We start from the raw sequence: 24,930 nt of genomic DNA, 5'->3' as shown, positions 1-24,930 counted from the left end.
TCAAAGGGGGGTGCCATCCCCCCTCAACTCGAGTACTGCTAGTGGCGTAGAGCGCCACTAGAGCAGTCGTGGGTTCGGGACTGCTGTTCGCGGGTGCTGTTTCGGGACTGCTGTTTGCTGATCTATTTCCCTATCACATATCAGATTGTAAAGGTATTTATTTTTAATAAAATGATGAAAATATTTAAAAATGGCTGTTCAAGTCATACATGTACCAAACATTTTGCGCTTAATTGCACTTTGTTGCTATATATTCGTCCTTATTGTTCTCGACATGCGGTTGCTATCGTCTATTGCAAGATTAATTACATTTTGATACTTGATAGAAAACTCCAATAAATGGAAAAAGTTACAACTTTGTAGTTTCATGAGTTCAAAACAAAATTTAGAAAGTTCGTTGTATATTTGCAGCCTATCTGGCAATGCCCGTAGTAATAAGTAAAAATAAGATATTAGTTTTCCATCTGTTTCCCCTGTATACTTGAATGTTTGTCCTTATTAGCAGGGGGTTCCCAAACGTCTCGATCCTTGACCCACCGATAGGTAATCTGTGTCAAACACCAAATTTTTAACATGGGGAAAACAGTAGTTTTTATTTTATCACGAATTAATACGTTTAATTACGTACGGCAACAGCCATCATTACATATAATAAAGAGCAACATGCTTTAAATGATCTATTGATGAAAACATGACATAGTTTAAAAACAAATGGAAGCAGATCTGATATGTGATGTGAAAATTTTGAATAGTGAGTTCAGCGGATTCGAACCTGCTTCACGGCAGTGTCAATATTTTTTGTCATGTGTCTTTCACACTAACGTTACACCACTGAAGCCGTCGATAAAGCAGCGCAGTTTTTATACTGTTTTCTAGAGGAGTCACCTACATTTTTCGCGCTTGTGATATCCACGAATATTCCCAACGAGTTATTACAGAAACAAGTTATTAAAGTATTGTTTGTGTCGTCTTTGTCCCCACCACTTTTCAAAACAAAGTTACCCCACTGCATCCATCGATCAAAGAACTGCTCGACACGGCTCCGTGGTCTTAACAAAGGTCTTCTGAAGCGAATCGATGTGTTTGTTTATAAGAGAAATATCCGTATTGACAGCGCTATTAACATTTATGTCTAGCTTTCGTCATCTCTCGAATGTGCGTGAACCAGAGGCTTGCTTTTCCAAGATTCATGATCTTGAATCATGTTAATTTATGCATATACATTTTGAATATTAAAAAAACTCTGAATTAAAAAAACACTGTACTGTTTAAATGATTACATACTGTGTTGTCAACATTGACAAGCACGTTTCAATACTTCTTATTAGTTTTTTTATCAGTGACAAACATAAAGGGTGAATAATAATGCTTTATGTCAAAAAAAATTGAATAAAAAATTGAATGTAAACATAATCCTGTTTTAATTAAAAATACTGTAAAGACAAGTTGACTGAAGACTCACTGTACATTATGGCCTGCATTGATTAAGGATTTTACTGTCAACATGCTGAGTTAGAGTGAACATTTCACCCACTCCCACATCAAAGATCCAGGGGCCGCAAGCACAGAGTTCAACACATGCCCCCGAGCGGCCAACTGGAAAATGTTAACCTTCTTGTCCCTGAGCTACATGCATACACACTCGCTGATACTAATGTAGTCGATCTTACAGCCAAGCACGTGTCTGAGTAGCCTTGGGCTTTTTCAGGTTGAACAAGAAAAACGCTCACAGTTAGATGATGGCTGATTTGCAGGCTTATGTTGCTTTGATGTTTACTAAGAGCACTCTAAAATGCTGGGTTGTTTCAACCAGGCACGTGCAGAGGGGGGAGCTTTGGGGGCTTGAGCCCAGGCCCTTTTTCTTCCTCGAGAGAAAGTGCCCTTTTTCTGGGATGTTTTTTATTAATGGATATATGTATGTGCGTATGTGTTTCTATTTGCGCACGGCTTTCCCTGGCAAACCATTAGAAAATGTCTGGTCAGTTTGTGAAATGTTGAGAGTTCCGATGCCTTTCTCCCATCCGCGTCTCCACGCAGGCGCACAGCCGCACGTAGCGCGCACGCGCAGCACAGCTGTGCGTGTAGCACGTTTGACACATCAGGCAGAGAGCCGCAGAAATGAAGCCCTCCCTCCTTTCCAGTAGCATTTGTCTTGGTGTGGAGGTGAGTGGTGATGAACAGACTACATGTGCTTTCGAATTCACACCTAATTATCCAAAAGACAAACTGCAAATATTGTTTTGCTAACATCCATCACTTATGAGCTAATGAGTAAGCGAATAGCTAAAGTTTCGCTAAGGCAGAGGCAGTATATCATTGGCATACATGCTAACTTGATGGAGAAACGACAGCTGAATACAGTCAAATTAATAACGTCATCAGAATCGCCTCATTGATATGTAAACCAGGCATTAAGTAATTAAAATGTGCTAACTTGCATACATTTGTCAGGCAATTCAGATGAACAGGATAAACAAAATAACTAAAGCATACCACCAGTTATTAGTTAATATGATTTACATCAAGAGTCTTTTCCCTTAAAATGTTATGTCTACATATGCAGATATATATGCCGCTTGTTTTGGATAATTTAGAAGAAATCTACAGAAGCAAACAGACGAGGGTATAGAAGGCTTAAAACAAACAACTTTTGGAAATGTCCTTTCCATTAGGGCAAAAGAAGACATGAAAGCAAAATAGACCAACATCTCAAAATTGAACAGTACATTAAATGTCCCGCCTTAAACAATAACTTGATAAGTTTGATGTCAGACTCCTCATCTAATAATAACTATCCATTTTATATGTTGTGTATGCCGATAGATCTAAACCGCCCTCCCTCAAATGTGAAACAAAGTTCTTGTCACCATTAGTGTGTGTGTGTGCGCGTGCGTGGTACAGTAAGTGTAATTATAGGTAATAATAATAATAATAATAGTTAAGCAGCTGTATTTTTGTATTTTGTCAATCATGTTTTGCAGTGTGTTTTAATTATTTTTGCAGGTTTTTTCCTGTAAAATAACAAATTAGCACCAACTGTCTTTTTCAGTTTAATGTGAAGGTCATTGTTTTAATTATTTTGGTGTTATTGGGACACCAACAGTTTATTGGCGTGTGCAAAATAAACAAATTATTAGTGAAAATATGTCATTTTCCTTTGTGCAGTCATTTATCCTAAACATATACTTGAAACTTTAGCATAGAAAACATACACAATGTGGCTTAATTTCATGTTGTTGTCTGTTCTTGTGATAAAATTTGTGAATTCTACAAAAGACCATTATTGGAAAATGAAACAATAGGTTGAGTGTGAGGGATTTCAAAAAATAGTTATTTTAATATATTTAACATTTTGTTTGGAAAAAATTAAAACAAATATGAGAAGTGCCCTTTTTTCCACTTGAGCCCATGCCCCTCAAAATGTCTGTGCACGTCCCTGGTTTCAACCTATAGTTGGGTAAAATATCAACATTTTCTGGGTTAATTTAATCCAATTGTTTGATTTATCTTTTTTTTCCAACCAATGGTTGAAACAACCCAGCATTTTTAGAGTGTAACATGAAATCTAAGGTTTTGTCATTTGTTTGGTCAGAAATGCGCTTCACGTGTTTAAAGGAATTGATCACCCAAAAAATTTAATTGATAATTTTCTTCTTCCTGTCTTTTACAACCTTATGTCTTGTATAACTTTTCGGTAACACTTTTTAGTTTAGTCCAATTCTCACTATTAACTAGTTGCATATTAGCACGCTTATTGGCTTTTATTGAAATGTATATGAAAGGACATTATGATGCCTAATACCATGTCTACACTAGGAGTTGCTCAAACTAGTCGACTAGTTGCAACATTTAAAGCTGTCGACTAGTCGCGGGTCCTGTGATTTTTTTGACACTGTACCTTTAAGAAGACGGCTGACTGTTCCAAGGACCTGCGTGAGGGACCGATGTCATTCCCACCCGGTTCAGCGGGAATCTGTCACACTCCCGGCAATAATATATGTTAATATATTATATGTTATCTTGTCCTGCTTCCGCACGCATGTGTCCGGTTTTCATCCGCAACATTCACGATTCGGTCTGACGGCGCAAAAGCTCACAGGTAAAGCCTTACGTTAGCTGTCACAAACAAACTGCAATAGATGAACAACAGTTTATTTGTATTTAGATACTATATATTTAGAGGGTAATATGCAGGAGCCCTGCCATTCTCCCACAGCCCGCACACACAAGAGTCTTACTGCCCACACCCATCAAATCTTGTTGCAAAATATTTCCTAGCTCTTATTTTATTGATTAATGACATCATCGACTAGTTGATGTTGACGTGACTTTTATCACAAACAGTCGACCTCAAAAAATCTAAGGTAGTTCAACCCCTAGTCTACACCGGACGCTATCGGCCAACGCGATGCGACACGACACACTGAGAATTCTAATGGAATTGTCGCATCGCGCCGCATTCAGTGCGGACAAAATTTTAAATTATAATGGGTTGTATTGCGTTCTTTTGTCATGTCGCGCCGCGTCCGGTGTAGACACAGTGTTACTCTGCATCACCTGATTCTACATCCCTTAATCCTACCCAAATAGCTAAACCTAACAGAAATTAGTTTCTTGAAGTTTCAAGGCATCAAAATTACTGAACATGCAACAAACGTTACTGCACATGTGTGGTTTTGTGGCCCAAACTTAACTTCCGGTACACATCCGCAAAGAATAAAGTCCCGGCAGATTACTAATGAAAACAAGCAAAAGAAATGACAAGCAAATTACATTAGCTAGCAAGTTAAAAGTATCTCTAGCCAGTATTATTTTGGATTACCAACAGAAGAATCGTTACTAACCGTGCTAAACTTAAATGCCACAAAGTTACAAAGTTTGGTTTGACATGAGAGTAAAGAAAAGTAAAGTAAATGATAATAGAATTTTCATTTTTGGGTGAACTGTCCCTTTAAAACAAGACTGGGGTTAGCATCGCCCTGCTTTTATCTTTCTTTTCTCTCATCCTCTCTCTGTGAGGCCTGGTCATATGCACATACAGCACAGCTGCCCAAAGCCCCCCAAACTCAGCCCTTCCCTGCTCACACAGATTTATAATGTACAGACAGATGCAAAGCACTCAGTTAGTGACGTGTGTGCAGAGGAAAAGGCCATCAGGTGTGTCCGTGTAAGGCCCTTCATGAGAATGTAGTTTAGTGTAAGGTATGTCTTGCGTTTGAGGCTGTGCAGCACTCGCGTGCAAAGTGGTGCAAGTTTTTTTCTCTTTGAGGGAGTTTGAATGTTTGTGTAGAATTTTGCTCATGTGCATTTGTTAGTCCTTCAACCGGAGGATGTGTCAAGGAAAGAGGATAAAGATCACAGATGTGTGTAATGAAATCAAATCCCTCTGGTCTAAACCAAGAGGAAATTTCTTACCGAAATGCTCACCAATGCTCTCATTGCACATTAGTGTAATTACTTATCATCAAGCAAGCAAATACAAACCATCAGGATGGGAGGACATAGGAGGTGTGCATCTTTTATAAAGGTATCGGCTATAAAAGGGAAAATGTGAAAAGGCACAATTCAGAGCTTCATTTGTCACTTAAAGCAAAATGATTACCTCTCTATGGGCCGAGTATGATTGGGACGGAAAATTGAGAAAGGGTGAATGTTCCTCAAGGTGAATATCATTTTACGTCTGCTTGCACAAATGCAGGCTGTTATGTCAAGTTCTTCTAAACAAGCTCTTTTTTTTCTGGAACCACAACATTTTGAGAAGTCATCATTTCGAGAAGTCATCATTTCAAAGAATGAGTCTTGACAAAGATGCTATAAAGGGAAAAGCAACACTCCATGGGGACTCTGGAAATTCATTATTCAGTAGTATTGCCTAACTCTTTTTAGAAGCATTTCAGACTTTATCCTTTGCCCTTAAAAGTAGATTCTTGAGATAAGTGCACAAACACGCAGTTAATGATAAGATGCAGTTAAGATGGCATGGACTTCACAAATTTGTCCAAAACCTAATAATCAGTGTTTTCCCATCAAGTCGCACCCTAAATGTTCTCTCATTCTCTCAATTTAGTGTTAAATATATAATATATGACCAAAAATATTATTTTACAATTTCTGGCGCCCCGGCTGCCAAGATATATATATTTTTAAAGTGTATATTTACAGATTTACATAAAGTAATAAACAATGAAACCAACCCATAAGATTGAGGAATGGTCCCCATATTCATAGAATCATCTCTTCCTTCCTAGATACTGAAATGCATTCCTATCCTACTGCAGTAAACATTGCAGTAAACAGACAAAGGTCTAGTGTATGAAATTTAGCATCATCTAGTGGTGAGGTTGTGAATTGCAACCAACTGCCAACTCCACCCCTCCCTTTCGAAGCACAACGGTGGCTGAAACAGCACTAAGATGTTGTCACGTTTTCAATTCTTTACTGAAGGAGATAACGTATTTACGAAACGCGCTCTGAAGAGCAGTTTGTCCGTTTAGGAATGCTGTAGAAACAACATGTTGAATTCTATGCAATGGGACCTAGGGATGGGCGATATTATATCGTTTGCGATATACCGGTAGAAATTCCCCACACCATAGGAATTAGTCTTCCCGCGATATAAACGATAAATTCTAGTTGATGAAGTATTTCTTAGTGAGACCCATTCACAGCTCATATGTGAAGCGAAAACGGGTATAGCAGAGGGCGGACGTGAAGCTGAGAAAGAGTTTGCAATAAAAGACAGCTCTAAATCTCATTTAGGTTGGCACTGTAGATGCAATCGAGTTGATGTTTAGTTTCACTTTCGTTTTATTTAATTTGTTTGTTAAGTAGTCGTTGATAGTCATAATGCATTACACCACAACATTTACAACGTTTGGCTAAAAGTATTTATTTAAACATTCGTTAGATGTTATGCGCACGTGCGCAAATTGTTTAGTATGATTTCTTGCCTGTTATATACAGGATGAACGGAGCGTCCCATGCGTAGCTCGCACGCACATGTGCTTTCATAGCGACACAGCGCGCACAGCACTGCTGCCTGTTCACATACAGTACAAATGCGAGTTTGTATTACGTTATTTTAAATACGTTTATGAGCGTATAAAAAAATGGATTATTTAATTAGATTTCTTTTATCCGCATTTTTCTGTTCTCTTTCTGTAGCGCGAGTCATAGACAGATTCAGTGTATGTTGCTGTGAGAAAAGAAGGTTCACACAGTTCAAGAGAGAGTGATACGCCCTTTTCACAATGACGTCACTTAACTTCCGCCTTTTTGCAAAGCAGTGTATCATAACATCCGTCTTGCAACAAACAAGAAGAAGAAGAAGTAGAAGAAGAAGAAGAAGAACTTCCGTTTTGCCGTCGCGCTGGAATTTAACAACAGTGAGAAAAAAAACTGACAGAACACGTATTCAAGTACTTATCCTAGCACCTTCGCTGGTGTATGTAGATATATGTAGAAATAGCTCATTCTGAAGTAAATAAAAACATAATGCTTCATTATGTAAACTCTTGATACACCTCTGAAGCAGAGGTTGTGCTAGACTTTTTTATTCTCTCTTATGCTCTTAAAAATCCGTCATAATCTATTATTACCCGTCACTATGGTGCAAGGTGGTGTTACGTGCTAATTAGCATGTTCGTGACGTCATCACGCCGAACTTTCGGTTACTCTATGAACTTACTATATTTTAAAACAACTGAATGCCCAAAAAAGTCGTTGTTTATATTCATTTATATATTTAATGTTTTTTGTTGTCGGACATAAAATTATAATTACAGACGCGTGTCTTTATGTTCATATGTCCAGTCAATGACAGGTGCCTGTAAAAGGTGTTTTATACTTACTCACTTACAAGCTGCAGTTTGGTTATGAATGTGCTGCTTCTGCCGCTCACTGAACAGAGAAGACACGGAGAGAGACATTGTTCCACTCATTGAAAGCTAATGTTTATCCAAAAAGACGCTAGTCGCTTTTCTGAGGTAAAAACTCTGTAAAGGTCTGTCCACATCACTGCTGCCTGTGTGTGTATGCGGGCACGCGACGCTGGGGCTGAGTGACAGATGCATCTGCACGGCAAGTCTCCGCTGACCGTGTGCGCGTTTTCCAAAACAGACGTAAGTAAGCTAATGAATGGGAAACACACCTCCATTTGCGATCGCGTTCATGGCAGGGATGAAGCCTACCTCCTGCCGCTCACAGTCACGTTTAGTCAATTCACGATCACGTTCTGATGAAAGGAAATAATAGAACGGGGCATTATAAATTGACCTTATTGTAATCCGGCCTTCGGTTTTTTCTGTCACTGGTAAAAAAAAATCTGTTAATGAAGGAGAATTTTCATTTAACGCAACCTCTGCTCTTTAATGACAGTTATCTATATTTTATTGCATTTATGTCAGTAGATCCAAATAATTACACATGGGACATTTTGAGAAATAGGTTACACAAAAATAATTTATTTTACCCTCATGTTGTTGGTATTTTATAAAATGTCTCAGTGGTGTTGTGTCCATAGTATGGAAGTCAGTGGGGGACAGTGTTTTTTGGTTGCAAGTGTTCTTCAAAATATCTTCTTTCGTGTTCTCTAGAAGAAAGAAAGTCATACAGATTTGAATTGACCAAGGGTGTGTAAAAGATGACAGAACTTACATTTTTGGTTGAACTATCACTTTAACTTTGACTGTTCTATGTGTGAAAGAAACAGATAGAAAAGAATAGCTTCAAACACCTCTCAATACATGTGGCTCAGTTGAAGTTACTCGAAAAGAAAATGATGGCCTTTTGAAAAGGCTTTATTCATTAATGTGGATCCAAAGTCATTGTCCAGCTAGTGAAAGTGATTTTTGACAACTCAAACGGGTTATTGTGGCAAAAACGTTCTCATATCTTTTTCATTAGATAACCCTTCCTATGTCAGGATATTTTATGCCGATAACAATGGCGTGTTCTGTAACCAGATTCCATTACCATGAAAAAAGCGAGTCTTTTTCTAGATTCATCTGACAGGGTTTGCATTATCCCTGGGCTTTCCACGCTCCGATGCTTCACCAGATTGTCTCTGCACCAAGAGGCACATACATGCTCCTAATCTCCTCCAGATGTTCGCAGATGACACAGGAGGTGATAAAAGGGACGTGTCCGGGGATGGTCATGTGACCGCTTCACTTCTGTTGTCGTATTCCATCATCGTCAGGTGGTTGCTTCTTAATTGAACTAACAGTTGGTGAAGTGTCCGCAGTGACATCAAAATTACAGCAGTGGTTGAGGATGTGTGTGTGTGTGTGGGGGGGGGGGGTGTTGGTTGTCTGCTAGGCATCGCTGTCATTCGGTGAACCGCATGAGCAAAAAGCATTGTTTAATATGATCGGTGATCCTTTCAAGAACAGGCAGTTTTTAGTAGTTTAAGAACATTTTAACTGGATTTTTAGTTGCTATTTAGCTTGTGTGTTGTGTGAATTTCTTTCTATACATAAAAAGTTGTGTCGTGCAAAGCACTTACCCATAAAAGAGAATATAACTGGTGCGATCTCTTTAATGTTTCACTCTTTTTCTAATAGACATCAATGAGATTAAAAGGAGAGCAGATGGAAACATTTGGAAGTCTTTTGTGTCTCATGTGTTTTTCCTGGGACAAAGATTCAGAAGTCTCCATTAGAGATTTAGAAGAGATCTCAACAATGTCACAAACTGAGCTCAGATTAGTCAAGTCTGCAATCAAAAGTCAATGTTATTGAAAATATTAATAGACCGTTTCAAAGTGACAACATAAACAAACGTTAATGCGCATGCACGCGTTCGTGGGCTGCAGTTAACTTCCGGTACACATTCACAAACAACAGAGTGCCTGTAGATTATTTCTGATAACAATCAAAAGAAACCAGAAGAGCTGTTACTTGGCTAAACTTGTCTCTCCAATATTTTGAATTTAGACTCTGATACCAAGCTCAACCACTAGATATCAATGTACCATACGGTTTGTTTAAATGCGACCAAACTACAGGACCCATTCAACAAATTGTTTATTTAATAAAATAAACATGCAACAAAATTCAACAAATCATTCATTTCATACAATTATTATACAGTAAAATAATCATATAAATTAAATAAAAATAGTAATATTCTTAGACAATAGCCAAACAGAAACCGGAAGTTAACTAGGGGTTAACTTTTCTCATCCAAATCTCTCACCCAAACCCACATTATTTTACGTATATACTCTACATTTGATACACGTATACAAACAAATGAAAATGTAATGTTTGAAAAGAACAGAAATGTTATTCCTAATATCAAATACTTAGAATAATTTATGGTGCACCCAAAATAAATGCCTTGATCATTGAAACAACCTTGTCAAAAAATAATTTGAGCAATTCTAGTGTTATGGATGTGACCTTTTCAGTTAAAGTTTAAAATATTAATTTATAGAGAATGTATTTATTATATTCAACTGTTTATATTTTACTTAACCCCTGATGAGGGCGTCCAGACAACAGAAAAATATCAGTCTATACACAAGATTTCTCATTTAAAAGAGAGAAAATGCATGTGTTATGGATGTGACAAAAAGGACACGTTTTTGAGAGACAACATGCTTTGTAGGATTTCTGTGAAATAAAATCAACACTCCAGAAGCAATAATACCCAACAAATGGCAAAGGGATGGTTCTTTTTGGAACATTAAATAGTTGCTGTATTTTAGTTGTTGTATATGGACCGTAATGGATTTCACTTACCAGACTATGGAAAAAAGTGCTTTAAAAAAAGTAAAAGTGCTTTTTTTAAAGTGCTTTAAAAACTTTAGGAGAGACGTCACATGGGTATTTAAAGCACCAAATATTGACATCTGACATATCAGTACGGTGAAAACCTAAAAACTTGATTTTATCACCCTAAAGCAGTGGTCACCAACCCTGCTCCTGGAGATGGACCGTCCTGAAGATTTCAGCTCTAACCCCAATCAAACACACCTGAATTATCTAATCAAGGTGTTCAGGTTTGCTTGATAATTACAGACAGGTGTGCTGAAGCAGGGTTGGAGATGCAGTCTGCAGGACGGTCGATCTCCAGGAACAGGGTTAGTGACCACTGCCCTAAAGGTTGACAATAGCATGAAATTGCCTATTTACATAATTATATTATCCCTGTATTTAAATTTAAAGTGGCCACTGGACACCGAGCCCACTGACACTGCACATGGATCACACATGTGTGAAATAAAATCAATGAGTTTGCGTTTTTGTTCATCGGTTTTGACCAAACATCTGTTTGTTCCTCTAGGGGGAAGATTCTGCTTAGACACTAATGTTAATTAGTTCCTACTTACTCCTCTCGGTTGCTTTTTTTTTTTAAACCCTTTCTTCCTTACTGGAAACAGGAGTGTCTTTGAGCAGAAATATGCATTCGATTCCCCAGGCGTGACCCTTGACCCTGACTACTCCGAGTACCTGTGGGCCCTAAATAACTAAAGCAGACCTTAATGTGACTACTTGTTTCCAATAAATAACAGATGTTCAAGTCAGGAAACAAGGACACAAAAGAAGCCCATAAGCTCAAGCATGCCTTTCCACAACATTCTCTTTAAAGTGCCACTCACTGTCCATTTCAAGCTCTGACTGTGTTATACGTATGTATGTTAAACTGTGCTTCATCCACAGCTGTTGTGTGTTTCTATGCAGTGATGGGGGAGAACCAGTTGAAGACGCTAAGAGCTGTCAGCTACTCTTCCCGCTACGCACTTGGACTCTTCAACAAAGCCGGCGTGCGGATCGACGTCCCCTGGGCGGCCAAGTACTTCTCCAATAATCCCTGCATTCGCTTCATCGCCATAGACAATGAAAAGCGTAATTTAGGTCAGTGCCTTCACATTTTTTTCTTCTCATTTACATCTTCCTGTTTTGCTGTCTGTTTGTGCTTTCATGTGTCTTTCTCTAAATGTGTAGCATGAGCCTTTACACTGCACACAAATCAGATTTGGTTTTCAAATCTAATTTTAAGGACTGTTCTCACTGTCATTTTGCTGTTATGAAATCGGATTCAGTTTGTTCGGACAGATTTGTCAATGTCCTGTGTGTCTACATCAATTGCTATGGTAATGATGTAAGCATCAGCATGATGTCAGGAGATTTTAGCTGTCGGTGTGGGAAGAAATTTTGCTTCTGCTGATGTCTACTGTATAAAGAAATCTTGCAATTTTACCAAATTTGCATTAGAGAAAAAAAAATCATTTTTTGCTTTCATACATTGTATTTGCATACTTTGTTTTCAGAATTACACTCTTCACAACATAATATACACATAGGGAGAGGAAAAGGTATAAAAAGGGGTGTGCTTGTCATTTCCCAAATGGTGAAAAAAGAAATCCAATTAGACCATTCAGATTAAACCATTTTAAACAAATTTTAAACCACATTGTGTTGGGTTTGTAAACATTGTATTTCATGTAGCTTTTGCTGTTCACATTACAAACGACTGAACTGATTAAAAAAACGTATTTTTGCTGCCTTTGCGTTGCCCTGCCATCACACCCTGTTCATCTGTTCGCCTTGCCAGTCTATTATCTCCCACTTTCCTGTCTTCTCAAATTACGCAACATCACCGTCCAATTGAGTTTGTCTGCCTTGAAGTGTGTCATCCATAGCACAAAGGGCTGCGTCTCGAAATTATGCCGAATGCTCAAATGTCTATTCACACGAATGCTGAAGAGCTGTCTGCATGATTACATGTGTACATATGTTTGTGATGGTGTGTGTGGACATGCATGTTTTGTAAGAACTAACACTGCTCAGTTATTGAAAATCGCATGCACATGCGAGTTAAGACCATTTTTAGATCTTCGTTTGTGTAGAATGTTTCCCAGAAGCCCAAGCCACCATTACTCATTGAGAAGTCTAAATCATCAGTTATATAAGTTTAAGTAGCGTAGGTAAGTAATATGCAACAATGAACTGACTGAACTGCTAGTTGTGCAATAATGAATCAATAGTCTTGAATTGAATTCAACGATTCCGCATGAAGTGCATGAAACGTTTCTACGTCAGAAGTTTACCGTTACCATACATAATATCTGTAGCAAAACCAAGTAAGCAGCAAAATTAGGATGCCCTACAGGGCCGGGTCAAGGGGCAGCTAGGGGGGAATTTCCCCCCAGACTTTCCTTGCGCCCCTTTAAAAATATGCAGCTGACAATCAAAAATATTAAACGCTTCTTATTTGTATTCTCTATGAAATAAGGATCTGTCCATTTAATCGCAGAAAATTTGACACATTATGCATGCAATGACAAAGGATTTTATATTGCTGCCCAACCAGAATATATGATTGCCCCCCTAGTCGAACCAGCCTAGTACCGGGCCTGCTGCCCTAACTTTCACAGCAAAATACAACCCCAGAATGCATTGCAGTGCACTTTGTGTTTTTTTATCCAAGATGACAGAACGTTGTAAGTTGCTTTGGATCAGATTGTCTGCATAGGCATCTGCAAACGCATAAATGTCGGTAGCTGTTGATGTGGACATCAAGGCGGCTCACTTGGTTTTGGAAGAGAGCTCACGCCATCTAGTCTAGTTATGTTTCTGTGTCTGATGCGTGTTAGATTTTTGTGCATCTTTGACTGAAAAAAGTCTTGTGTTCAAGGTTTATACATATTTTCAATCACAAAGGTTGTGTCGGTTCACGATGGGACATCTACCGGAGTCCAATAGAATTAGTTCCTAAAAACAGCCTGCGCACCTGTCACCTTCCATCCACTCCAGTGTTTCTCAGGGCAACATCATAATTAGGAGAGCTGTTAAATTTTGCATTCTGCTGTGCTGTTCTTTCAGGCCGAACGCTCCTTCCAGCCTCCACAGCCTTCACGCGGCCACGCTTTAATCTTCATTTTCATTTCTGTAATGTGTTTTGCTTGTAGTTCCAGTAAAGTAGGTCTGAGTCTGATCTCGCACAGCACCCCGAGCTCTCTTTGAAAACTTTTTGGCAGGCTGCTAATTATAAGCTATTACTGTGTTCCTGAGCATCTGGCACGAAGCACATTTGTGCAGTTGGGTTAATGTGGAGTGAGCTATATCAGGGCTATATTATGGTTCCCAAAAATCAGAACTGGTTCATTATTGATGCGAGTTTGATTACATAAGAAATCTGAAACTTATTAGAAAAGGGTAATGCCGTCTAAAAAGACCAGGAAATGTGAATTCTGATCAAAAGCACCATTCGGGTAGGACTAGGTTTCTGACTGGAGTGCTCTAGATGTGATTAATTAATTCCTTCCCATAATGATGTGTAAGGTTATAATTATATAAATTAAGAATCTTATCCGAGCAGTTTCAAAGATCCGGCTTTCAATTGTTTTTTGATGTCAGATGGGATCCCAGAAGGCACTATTTTAACCCATAATACCTACAGTCAGAAGATTAGTGCACAACTCTGAGATCTGAAGTTTGTACACAAGTTTCCTGAGCGTATTGGTTGAACAAATTGAACAGGGCTGTGAAGTGTTTGAGTATTTTTTCTCTGAAGTACGTTCAAAATCTAGTACTTAATTACTTTTACTCAAGGATTTTTACTTAATTTTACATAGTAGTATTGAAAAACATTAAGGGGGGGTTCAAAACTGTTTCATGCATTCTGACTACATGCTGGCTTCTCATGCTTGACATGGTCAACTTGTAAAAAAACGAGTTGGATGGATGCTGTAGTATTTCTGTGCTTGATACACTTCTTTAAGGTTCGAATAGGTTTCGGAAAGTTTTTTCCGAGCATGAAATTCCCTTACCTAACAACTTTTCTTAGTCCCTTATTGGACAGTTTTCCCAGAAAAGCACACCCACACATCAACCAGCGAGAGAAAGAGCACGCCCATCAATGTGCTTCGTCCGTTGTACGGAAGTTCAGCTGTGTTTGGAGTCAAATGTCTGTGTTTTGTTGGCAATCTGCGCGTACGTACATAAGTTAACAACACAAACATACAGTGAATCAACAGATATGCAAGAATAATGCAACGATGTATTGTGTGCTCATGCTTTAGTTCCGCCCACTGCACGCCTTCAAGAGCTCGACTGTCTTTTATAAATGTGATCAAACTAAAGACTCTTCGAAGATACTAAGTATGCAATACTACTCTATAGGCATTCAAGATTAATATGAGATTGGCAGTTATTGCGTGTGTTACCTCAGCTTTAATGAGTTAAAAATACATTTGTTTGAGTGTTCAATCATGTTTGACATCTCGAAACCAAGATTTTGTGAGAATCATTTATCAAATCTAGTTGAGTAAAAAGTATGATATATGTTTTATAATCTAGTAAAAGGAATAAAGATTTTTCCAAAGTAAAAACATGAAGTACGTACGTTTGAAAATGTACTTGGTTGGGAGTAAAAAATACTTTAAAAGTGCAGTGTACTAGGACCACAATTTTAACCTGAGCTTTTGTTATATGAGGGCGGTTTCAGACTAGCACTTTTGGTGCACACCCGGGTTCGATTTCGCTGCTGATATGAACGCAATCGTACCAAATCGCGGAAGTGAACCGCTATTGATGACGTAAAACGAAGTCGACAGGACAGTCGTCAGTCATACGCGCCATGTATGCTTGTGTGTGTGTGTGTGTGTGTGTGTGCGTGTGCGTTTGTGTGTGTGTGTCTGTGCGTGTGTGTGTGTGTGTGTGTGCGCGTGCGCGCGTGTGTGTGCGCGTGTGTGTGTGCGTGTGTGTGTGTGTGTATATATATGCTCACTTACCTTGTGTTGAGATTGACGCACTGTAAGCAGAGCGAATATTTCTGCTTGCCTCCGCCAAAAAAAATCTCCGGCGGAAAGCCCGCTCTCTACGGAACAATCGTAATACTTTTGTGGCAGACAAATGCAAATGTGTTTCTGTATCTTTTCTTTGCAAGCAAAACCAAAGGTTCAAAAAAAGAACAACATAAGTGATGCGAGCAGCTACGTCCATTTTGGTGCCTTGTCGCCTTCATAGCGGTAACCCAGCAACATGAGTACGTGACCGCCGCTTGATGACGCAAGCGCACCGCGGTTCGTATGCAAAAATTACAATGTGAACACAGACCAGCAGAGGAGGGGGGAGAAATCGAACTAGGGTTCGGTCCAGGCAATCGAACTAGATATGAAAGCGGCCTAAGAGGGAATCGTAGTCAAGCGAACATCCTGTAAGTGTCAGACCTGAAAACGCCCTTGATACTGAAATAACAACTGTTAATGACACGAGGCTCAGCGAAAGGCAGGTCCTGGAGTGCACCGAACACCGCCTCCACAGAAGAATATCAACTCCTACTTCTCGAGCCCTGCCCACTGGATCGCGCATGACAGTACTGAACACAAGCTGCACGGAACCAGATAGAGCGAGTGTAAGCATCATGCCGTTAAAGATCGCAAAATATTGTGCAGTGCCTGGTTGTGGAAGAACACAGTCGCTGCATAACCTTCCTTTGGATTCCGACAGTAGGAATGCGTGGTTGAAGTTCATTTTTAAAGACGTTCCAGTTCATGTGGGGAAAACATTGAGCGTTTGTTCGCTTCATTTCAACGCGGATTCCTTGAACAAGTCTTTGCGGAGAGACTAAAATGAAAAAGCAATGCTGTGCCGTCAATATTGGATCTGATAGGAATGGTGCAGCAATCTTATGTGAGTAAAACATATTTGTACTATGCGTCACTATTGCTTTGTTAGAGATCGCTTGATATGCCCTGATAGTATTACCTGGGGACCTCTAGTCATTTGTAATAATTGTAATCAGCATCTCTGTGATTTGGCGGGCTCATATATCATTTTTCAAGGTTTTATCCACCGTTTGCGAATAATGGAGGCTGTTTTGAAGTGTTTTGATATTATTTCTGGTGCTGGGTCATTTTGGCCGGGAGTCTACCGTTTGTTTATTTATCATGAAAACTATAACATTTGAGACCCACGATCGTGGTGATCTTCTGTCCAGTTCGCGGGTCTTAAATACTGACATGTACGGTCATATATCACTAAACACCATACAACTATAGGCTATACAAACTATACGCAAAGCCTTGCCATCACATCCGGGAAATAAGTCCGTAAATTTGAGTAAAATCACGTTACCTAACGTTACGTGTCTAACCAAATTCACAGAAGGCTCCAACTAAGTCAACTACGCAAGCTGCTATCCAATCATAGCAGTGGGCGTTTACTTTCAAGTCTTCTATGCGGCCCACCCTTAAAAACCAAGCGTTTCTCCAGCCGGCCTCAAAACCAGGGTAGAGAATAGCCTATTACTTATTGATTTTGATGTTTTCGAATGTAAAAACCACGCGAACATCATAAGTAGACATCAGACATTAGTATAAAACAATAAAAACGGCCAGTTCACTGCACCTTTAAGTACTTCACACCTCTGAAATTGACGGTTGATTTGTTTTGTGAGATGCTCAACCACACAATGATCAATGTCTTGTAGTTGTATAGTTGTTTATGCATATTAAACTGATATAGGAGAAACTATTTAAAAATCAAACACATTCACCTTTTAATTCGTATGTACTAGTAGCATTTTTTAAATAAATTATGTAACTTGAATTTGAATATACATTTTTTTCTGTCAGGCATTACATGCAGTTTCCTGTTCACCCTGTGAACTTTGCGACCATCTCTGCCCCCACCAAGAAATAAGTGACTCAACCAGCGGGCACGATGCCAGCCCTCTACCCACGCTACATGACCTCTCTCTCTCTCTCTCTCTCTCTCTCTCTCTCTCTCTCTCTCTCTCTCTCTCTCTCTCTCTGGTGCTCAGTCACATTCTGGCACAAGCACACGTACACATAAACACTGTAACTCTTTTTAAGGAAGGTCTCTCTCTCTCGCGCGCTCACCCTCTGCTTCTCCTTTTCCTCTCCTCTTGGCTTGGCACTGTGCCAAACACGTATATACTTTGACTGTTCTGCAAATGGAAAATGACTGTGCCTCTTGTGTTTTTAACCCAATACTTCCAGTTATACAAGAATTGAGTTGGCCACGTCACACTGACCGGTTAAGACAATCATTTTAGTATAATCACTTGGTAGACTGTCTCTGTTTTCTTGTGTCCATCATATTGAAATGAATCCTTTCATCAATGCATTTTCCTGAAAAGTTGAAAGTGACGCATCTAGGTTTCTATAAGGTAAACTCTTATATAAGCAACTGACTACATCTGGAAAAAAATGACTTCCTCTTTCCATTGCTAGAAGCATGCCAGCGGCTAATATTTGATACCTTTTCCTAGAATCGTACATCCTCAAACACCACGTTCACGCCAATGGACGCGATTTAAATGACTCATTGTTCCCTCTTGGTCCACAAAACTTTTCTAAACACAATTGATTTAACTGAATTAAAACCCCTCCTCACAGGTGGCCATGAAGTCCATGTGTTAACCGTGTGAATCTGCCAGCGGCTTTCACATTACAAATCGGGTCTCATTGGTCTAATTCAGAACCAGCCGATGCCTTGTTTCATCTCCATTTCATTTCCAATCGGCCCGAGTCACTTCATCTCCAGCTGTTCAAACCCAGCCCATGTTTATAGAACCCAATAAAGGATTATTTCCTCCAGTCATGTTAAATATGTGTTTTAAAGCAGAGTTATTAGAGTGTTGACTATGCTGTGTGCAAGGCTGATATGTCAGGGCTCAGTCGTGGGTCGTGGCTCTGCCGATGAGCTTGGCCCGTAATGCATTACATCATTTGGTTTGGTGTGCCCATAGATGATATCACCGAGAAACCACAGTCTGGCGATGAGAAGGCTGGACAGGGTTTGGAACAGATACTAAACTCCACTCACGCTAACCCTCACCATAGGCTTACGACTAACAATTTACACTGAATACGTTAGATTGTGTTAATACTTAATACTCTGTCAAAAATTAAGTTTCTTTTTTCTTTAGTATTTGTGGCGTTTTCTGTATCTGCACAGTTCTTTTGCTGTCACCCTCATTTCTTTCTTCATGTAAAATGTCTCATGGAACCTGTGATCTGTGCATGTTCATGAGTATGACCTCATATCTCTCAACAGCGTCGAATGACTTTGGGCCCTCTGTGGTGGTCCACACCAGTGTTCCCTTTGGAATCCAGCACCTGGAGAAGGAGAAAGATGCGGTGCAGAACATCATCCTTGAAGAGCTGGAGAAGGTGATGCCAGGGCTTCCTCAACCTGACAGCATCAAGTGTCAGAAGTGGAGATATTCCCAGGTAAGACGACATGGTGGAGAAGCTCAGATGATGTTAGGAATAGATTTGTAGAATGGGTCATCAAACCAAAAATTATTCAGACACCAGATGTAATTTTTGATCTTTTTTACTAGTGTGTGCACTAGGACACTGTAGTTCACTTAGGTAAGTGATAATAGCAAAATAAAGTAAACTGTGACCTATTATATGATGTTGGGAGGGATATATTTGTACAATATTTTTAGTTCATTCAATAGTTCATTTGCAAAAAAGATAACTTGTTTTTTTTTATTTCCAAAATCATGTTTTTTTTTTTGTTGTGCATTCCAAGTAATAACAATCAAACTGCAGTTGGATTGTTTTGATTAAGCAATAATAACTAATAATAATATACTACTAATAAAAAATGAGTGTTTTTTTTACTTTAAACTGCGTAATCTGTTTTTCAAATGAACTCTTCATTTGCTTTTAATGCTTACTCAGGTTCGATTAAAAGCAAAGTATGAGGTGCATGGTACAAAATGGAGAAAAGACTAAACTTTGAATTATTTGAAGAATATCGGGGAATATGGGTTTTATTTGAATATATAAACATACATAGAAAAACAAAAAAGGTTGCAGGAAATAAAGCCAAAACAGTTCCCTTCAGTAACTTATACCAGATTGCTTTTATGCCACTGTACTAATTATGCCTGTTTAAAGTCCGAGTGAAATAAAAAATTACAATGCCTATTTTTTCATGAAATATTGCAGCGTTTATTGTAAATAATTTATCAATGTGGGTCATTCTCTGTTTAAAATTCGCGTACCCTCATAAACTTCAGTTAAAATCTGAAAATGTACTTCCTTCCTGTAATGACTATCCATGTTAAATGACGCATGTTAGAACTGTCAGTCTGCTGCCAGTTCCATTTCAAAATGCAACGGCTGTTTTATACATCCCATCAAATCGCAGAGAAAGACTAAAGCCTCGCCCACTATTTTACTCATTAGAAATTCCATTTCACTCGGAAATGCGTCAAAATACGGAAATAAAAACGATCGCAACTTCCGGTTCACGGGGACTTTAATGATGTCAGATCAACATCAAAAGCAAAATGTTCTGTAAATAATCCATCAGAACATACCATAAATATGATAACACTTTAAACTGAAATAATTGGTCTGTGTTGGATTATTCAGCTCTCTCCTGTCTACCAACACATCAACTCTTGATGTAATCTCTGTTTGAACTTTTGGAGTTTTTTCTTCACTTGGAGGTTCTTTTATGTATTTATTATAATAAAAAAAAACATTCAAAAACACTCACCTTGTTGATGTCATCGTGTATAGCAAGAATGAGTTTTCAGGCCTTGGCTTATATAGGCCACAGCAACTAATAAAAGCCTCCAAGCTATACCTCAAAAGGCATTCATTTTTAATAAAGCTGCTCTGCAGACTGCAGCAGTGAATAGAGAGAATGTTCTAGTGTGGAAAAAAAGCTAGTCTAACTTTATCAGAAGAGGGTTGGTAGATTGGGTCTGTCTCACACGCACACATACTAATCCGTCCTCTCCCCCCACTCGCTTGGCTCACACACACACACACACACACTTACAGTAGTACGTTATGCATTCACACACTGTGGGACAGTGCCCTTTCTCGCACAGTTGCATTCTCTCATACATGCACACGGACGCACACACAGACGTTCTGTTTTTGGGCCCCCACGCTGTCGGCCCCTGTGACACACAGCGCTGGGACCCAGTTTGAGGTCAAAGGACACAGAACATCTGTGTGGGAGCGCTGAGTAACAGAGACTGGGCCAAGGCCCGTTTAGACTGCACAGACGGGAACAGAACACTTGCTGTCATACACACACACACACACACACACACCTGTGCACGTGCCAGATCCCGGTCAAACACATAGAGGGTAGGGAGCACGAGTCGGTTAGACACATCACAGTTTGCTGAGCATAAACCAGCAGCGCACACACATACACACACCACATGTCAAAGTCATCGACTCTAATGGCTGGAAAGACTCTTCATGAATCATGACTTTTAATCCTTGGTAAATGCAGACTGATTTTTTTCAGCATGCAATACTTTGGATGTTTGCAAAACATTTGACTTCTCTTTTATCACACATGCTTAATAATATACTGTAACTCTCAGTGTCACTCTCAATGACTTGTTTTCAGTGATGGTTTGTTCTGTAGACGCTGCATTGCATACTAATAATTCTCTGTTCATTGACCTATTTTTGGGTCACGACAGCAGTTACAGAAGAAGTGTAAAAAATCAGACTCTGCGGTTTGAGTTTCAATACGAAAGAATCTGAATGAAGACCACAGAGTGAAGCAGATTTAGGGAGGCGAAGGAGCTCAAGCCCTGCTTGCATCAGCTTACCTCTTGAATAAACGAAACAATTTGTTCTTGGCCTCGTTTAAGGCCTAACGTTTATCAATTGATTTACACACAGATTACCCTTTAAAGATATGAGGGTAGGGGAAGGGTTCGGGTGGCACGACGATAGTGCTCTGTTTGGAAGATGACTAGCATAAGCCTCAGGAAATGGACACTATTTCCTCGTCTCTTGCACGATGGACCTCGATGTTTATCTGGATGAGCGTCGGGGCGGCTGAAGCCTTTGTAATGGGCCATGCGTTGAATGTGTTTACGTGCTGCATATCTCATTTAAACATTGTACGGAGACTTGTAGCTGTGGCTCTTTTGGAGTTACTTACGGGCGTTGATTTTTACTGGAGGGATTTACAGTGAGGACCTGTATCATTTACGGTTCGTTGTAAAATACATACATCATTTTAATGAGGCGCAGAGGTAGTTTATGAAAACGTAGAAGAGATATTTTGTTTGAGGTTAGCAGTGGAACATGTCTGTCCTGTGTAACAGTTGCATATGTATACTTATGACACATCTGACATATACAGTGGAGAAGCCAGAGAACATGCCGAGGGTTTTCTTTTTTCTGATTGACATTAGGAGCATTTGTAGTTGTTTGAGTTTGGATTTTTGTTCATATTTCAAGAGTTTTATAAGCCTTACTTACTGGTCACCTTTTTTTCTGAAGTTGCGAGTGTCATCTAAATTCTACTCATTTTGCCATCTACTCTATTCTTGGCTGTGGCTTAACCCAATGAAGGCGCCTCCAGCGCTATTAAAAGCTCTGCATTTAACCAAATATAATAATAGCTAAACCTCTTGTGAGAACTTCCCTTATAGGAAAAAGAAGCTAGAACTATGTAGATTGTAAAAACTCTACATTGAACCTTATATTTTGTATAAATAAAGTATTTTAACTGTATTTGAGTTTGGAATATAGATATATACAGGAGGTTGGTGTGACAAGTCATAATTGTGTACGTTTTATTAAAACTAAAGTTTGGTGAGTAAAATTTAATTTGAAGTCTCGCATTTAAAGAGACAGTTCATCCAAAAATGTCATCATCTGTCGTCATTCACTCACCCTCAAGTTGTTCCAAATCTGTGTAGATTTCCTTGTTCTGTTGAACACAAAGAAAGATATTGGGAAGACTGTTAGCAATTTTCAGTACTGGGACATCATTGACAACCATATAGAAAAAGTTATTTTGAACATAAAATGAGATATTTTGAAGAATTTAGGAAAGCAAACTATTCTGGGGGCACCTTTGACTATCTTTTTTTCTACTATAATAATGTCCCAGAACTGAAAATGGCCAACATTCTTCTAAATACCTTTCTTGTATTCAGCAGAACAAAGTAATTTATACAGGTTTGAAACAACTTGGGGGTAAGTAAATGATAAACTATCCCTTTAAATATAGCCAGAACAATAAACATAATACATGTTTCCATTAAAGCATTCTGTAATGTGACCCTTTTTGTGATTTGCCGCATTTTACATACTACACTGTTAATATCATTCTGTAAACTATGAAAATGTAACCTTAATATATTTAATATTGACTAAGTAAATCAACGTGAATGGTCTTAATCTCGTTACATTATCCAACTTTTAGCCTGAATTTCACAGACAGGGCCACAAATAAGTAAAATAATTTCATTCAATTGTAAAACTGAAGTGCTCTGTATTGTAGTACTGCTGATGAATGCACTCAGGTCATCTCCAGCTCTCAGTCCAGCCATTGATATCTGTGATCTTTTGAGGCAATTTGAAACAACACTATTAACCCCACCCTGTATAATTTTAAGTCAGGGAAATTGACAAATGAACAGCATTTTAACATCTAAAAACTTACATCACATTTACATGCACGCTACCATGAGCCCTATTTGGGACACTGGACCCTTGTTAACTATTATCAGTGTAAGAATGAAGTTGCATCAGCTATTGGAAGCTCAATCACTCAATTTTGTTGTTCTCTAATTAGGTGACAAGATCAGTGGTGGATTGCCCAGGGCAAATGACATTACTCTCCCAACCTTTGCTGGTGTGTGGGGGTGATGGCTTCACACACTCCAATTTCGACGGCTGCGTCGAATCCGCCCTGAAGGTCTTTGAGATTCTGAAGTCTTCGCTTTGAAAAGAGAGTCTACATTTTGGGTTTTCGTTATGGATGCCAGCATTGATTTTAGATTTGAGCCCCTCCTGGCAGGAAGATGGATAGCACAGAGCACGAAGAGAACTGTCTCGCTTGTATCTGCAGACACGCTTGTTACAAAAACCAATTATACCGTCTGGGCCGGATGCTGAGGATTAGAGGAGGACAAAGAGAAGAGCGCAGACTGATGCCTCATACTGAACCTGCAGACGGCACCACAATGCAGCAGTCGGTCTACTAAAGTCAAGCAAATATTATCTGTTGTGTAATTATGTAATGTGTGGGGAGCTGATATGTCCTGCTGTACACTCAATTTAAATTGTTATTCAAAAGTTATGTGTGTAACTTTGGTAATACCAAAATCATTTACTATCTCAGTTTTTGTTTTGTTTTTAAGTGAAAATACATTCTCAACTTTTTTCACTAATTTAGTTTAAAAAGTTGCTGTGAATACAAAATTGGATTTAAAAAATAGATAAAAACCAGTCATAGAATCTTAATTATAATTTTATATTTAGGTTGATTAAAAGATATGAATGACCAGTCATAGCTCTTAAATTATTTATTTATTTTAAAATATATTTTATTTTATTTAAGTTGATTAAAAGAGATGAATGACCGGTCATACAATCTCAATTATTTTTGAAATATGTTTTATTTCATTTAGGTTGATTAAAAGAAATGAATGACCAGTCATAACACTTAAATTGTTTTAAATGTATTTTTAGTCATGTTTATTAAAAGAGATGAATGACCAGTCATAATATAATTTATTTTAAAATATACTTTATTTTATTTAGGTTGGTTAAAAATTATGAATGACCAGTCATTGCACTTAAATTGTTTTTAAAGGTATTTTATTTTGCATTTTTATTTTATTTAGGTTGATTAAAAGATATGAATTACCAGTCATCATAGCCCTTAAATTGTTTTTAAATATATTTTTATTTTATTTTAATCAGGTTGATTTAAAGAGATAAATGACCAGTCATAGAATATAAATAATTTTTAAATACATTTTATTTTATTTAGGTTGATTAAAAACGTTTATGGGTATGTTATAGTCCCCATTTACACTTGATATAATTACTGCACATGTGTTTTTGATTGCACAGCTCACAAGAGCTCAGAGATTATGTGTGCAAATCAGATCCATCTTGCATTTGGTTGTTTAGCGCAGGAGTGGGGGCGA

The 24,930-nt window shown here is 38.5% G+C and overlaps 1 protein-coding gene across 2 annotated transcripts in view; it reads left to right on the top strand.

Moving 5' to 3' along the window:
* Window positions 1–24,474, top strand: part of rnls (renalase, FAD-dependent amine oxidase) — a 48,411-nt gene extending 23,937 nt beyond the window's left edge. The window contains exons 5-7 of one of the 2 annotated variants that reach the window (XM_057358564.1): window positions 11,688–11,861; window positions 19,035–19,210; window positions 23,568–24,474. In XM_057358564.1, the coding sequence (XP_057214547.1) occupies window positions 11,688–11,861; window positions 19,035–19,210; window positions 23,568–23,720 (503 nt within the window). In that variant the 3' untranslated portion in view covers window positions 23,721–24,474. The remainder of the gene's footprint in view (window positions 1–11,687; window positions 11,862–19,034; window positions 19,211–23,567) is intronic. The other variant, XM_057358563.1, reaches the window with a different exon arrangement.
* Window positions 24,475–24,930: the final 456 nt, after the last annotated feature.

Source organism: Triplophysa rosa, linkage group LG18 (genome assembly GCF_024868665.1).
Source record: "Triplophysa rosa linkage group LG18, Trosa_1v2, whole genome shotgun sequence".
NCBI lineage: Eukaryota > Metazoa > Chordata > Actinopteri > Cypriniformes > Nemacheilidae > Triplophysa > Triplophysa rosa.
Note: the sequence above shows the minus strand (reverse complement) of the source record. Positions and strands in the feature narration are given on the sequence as shown.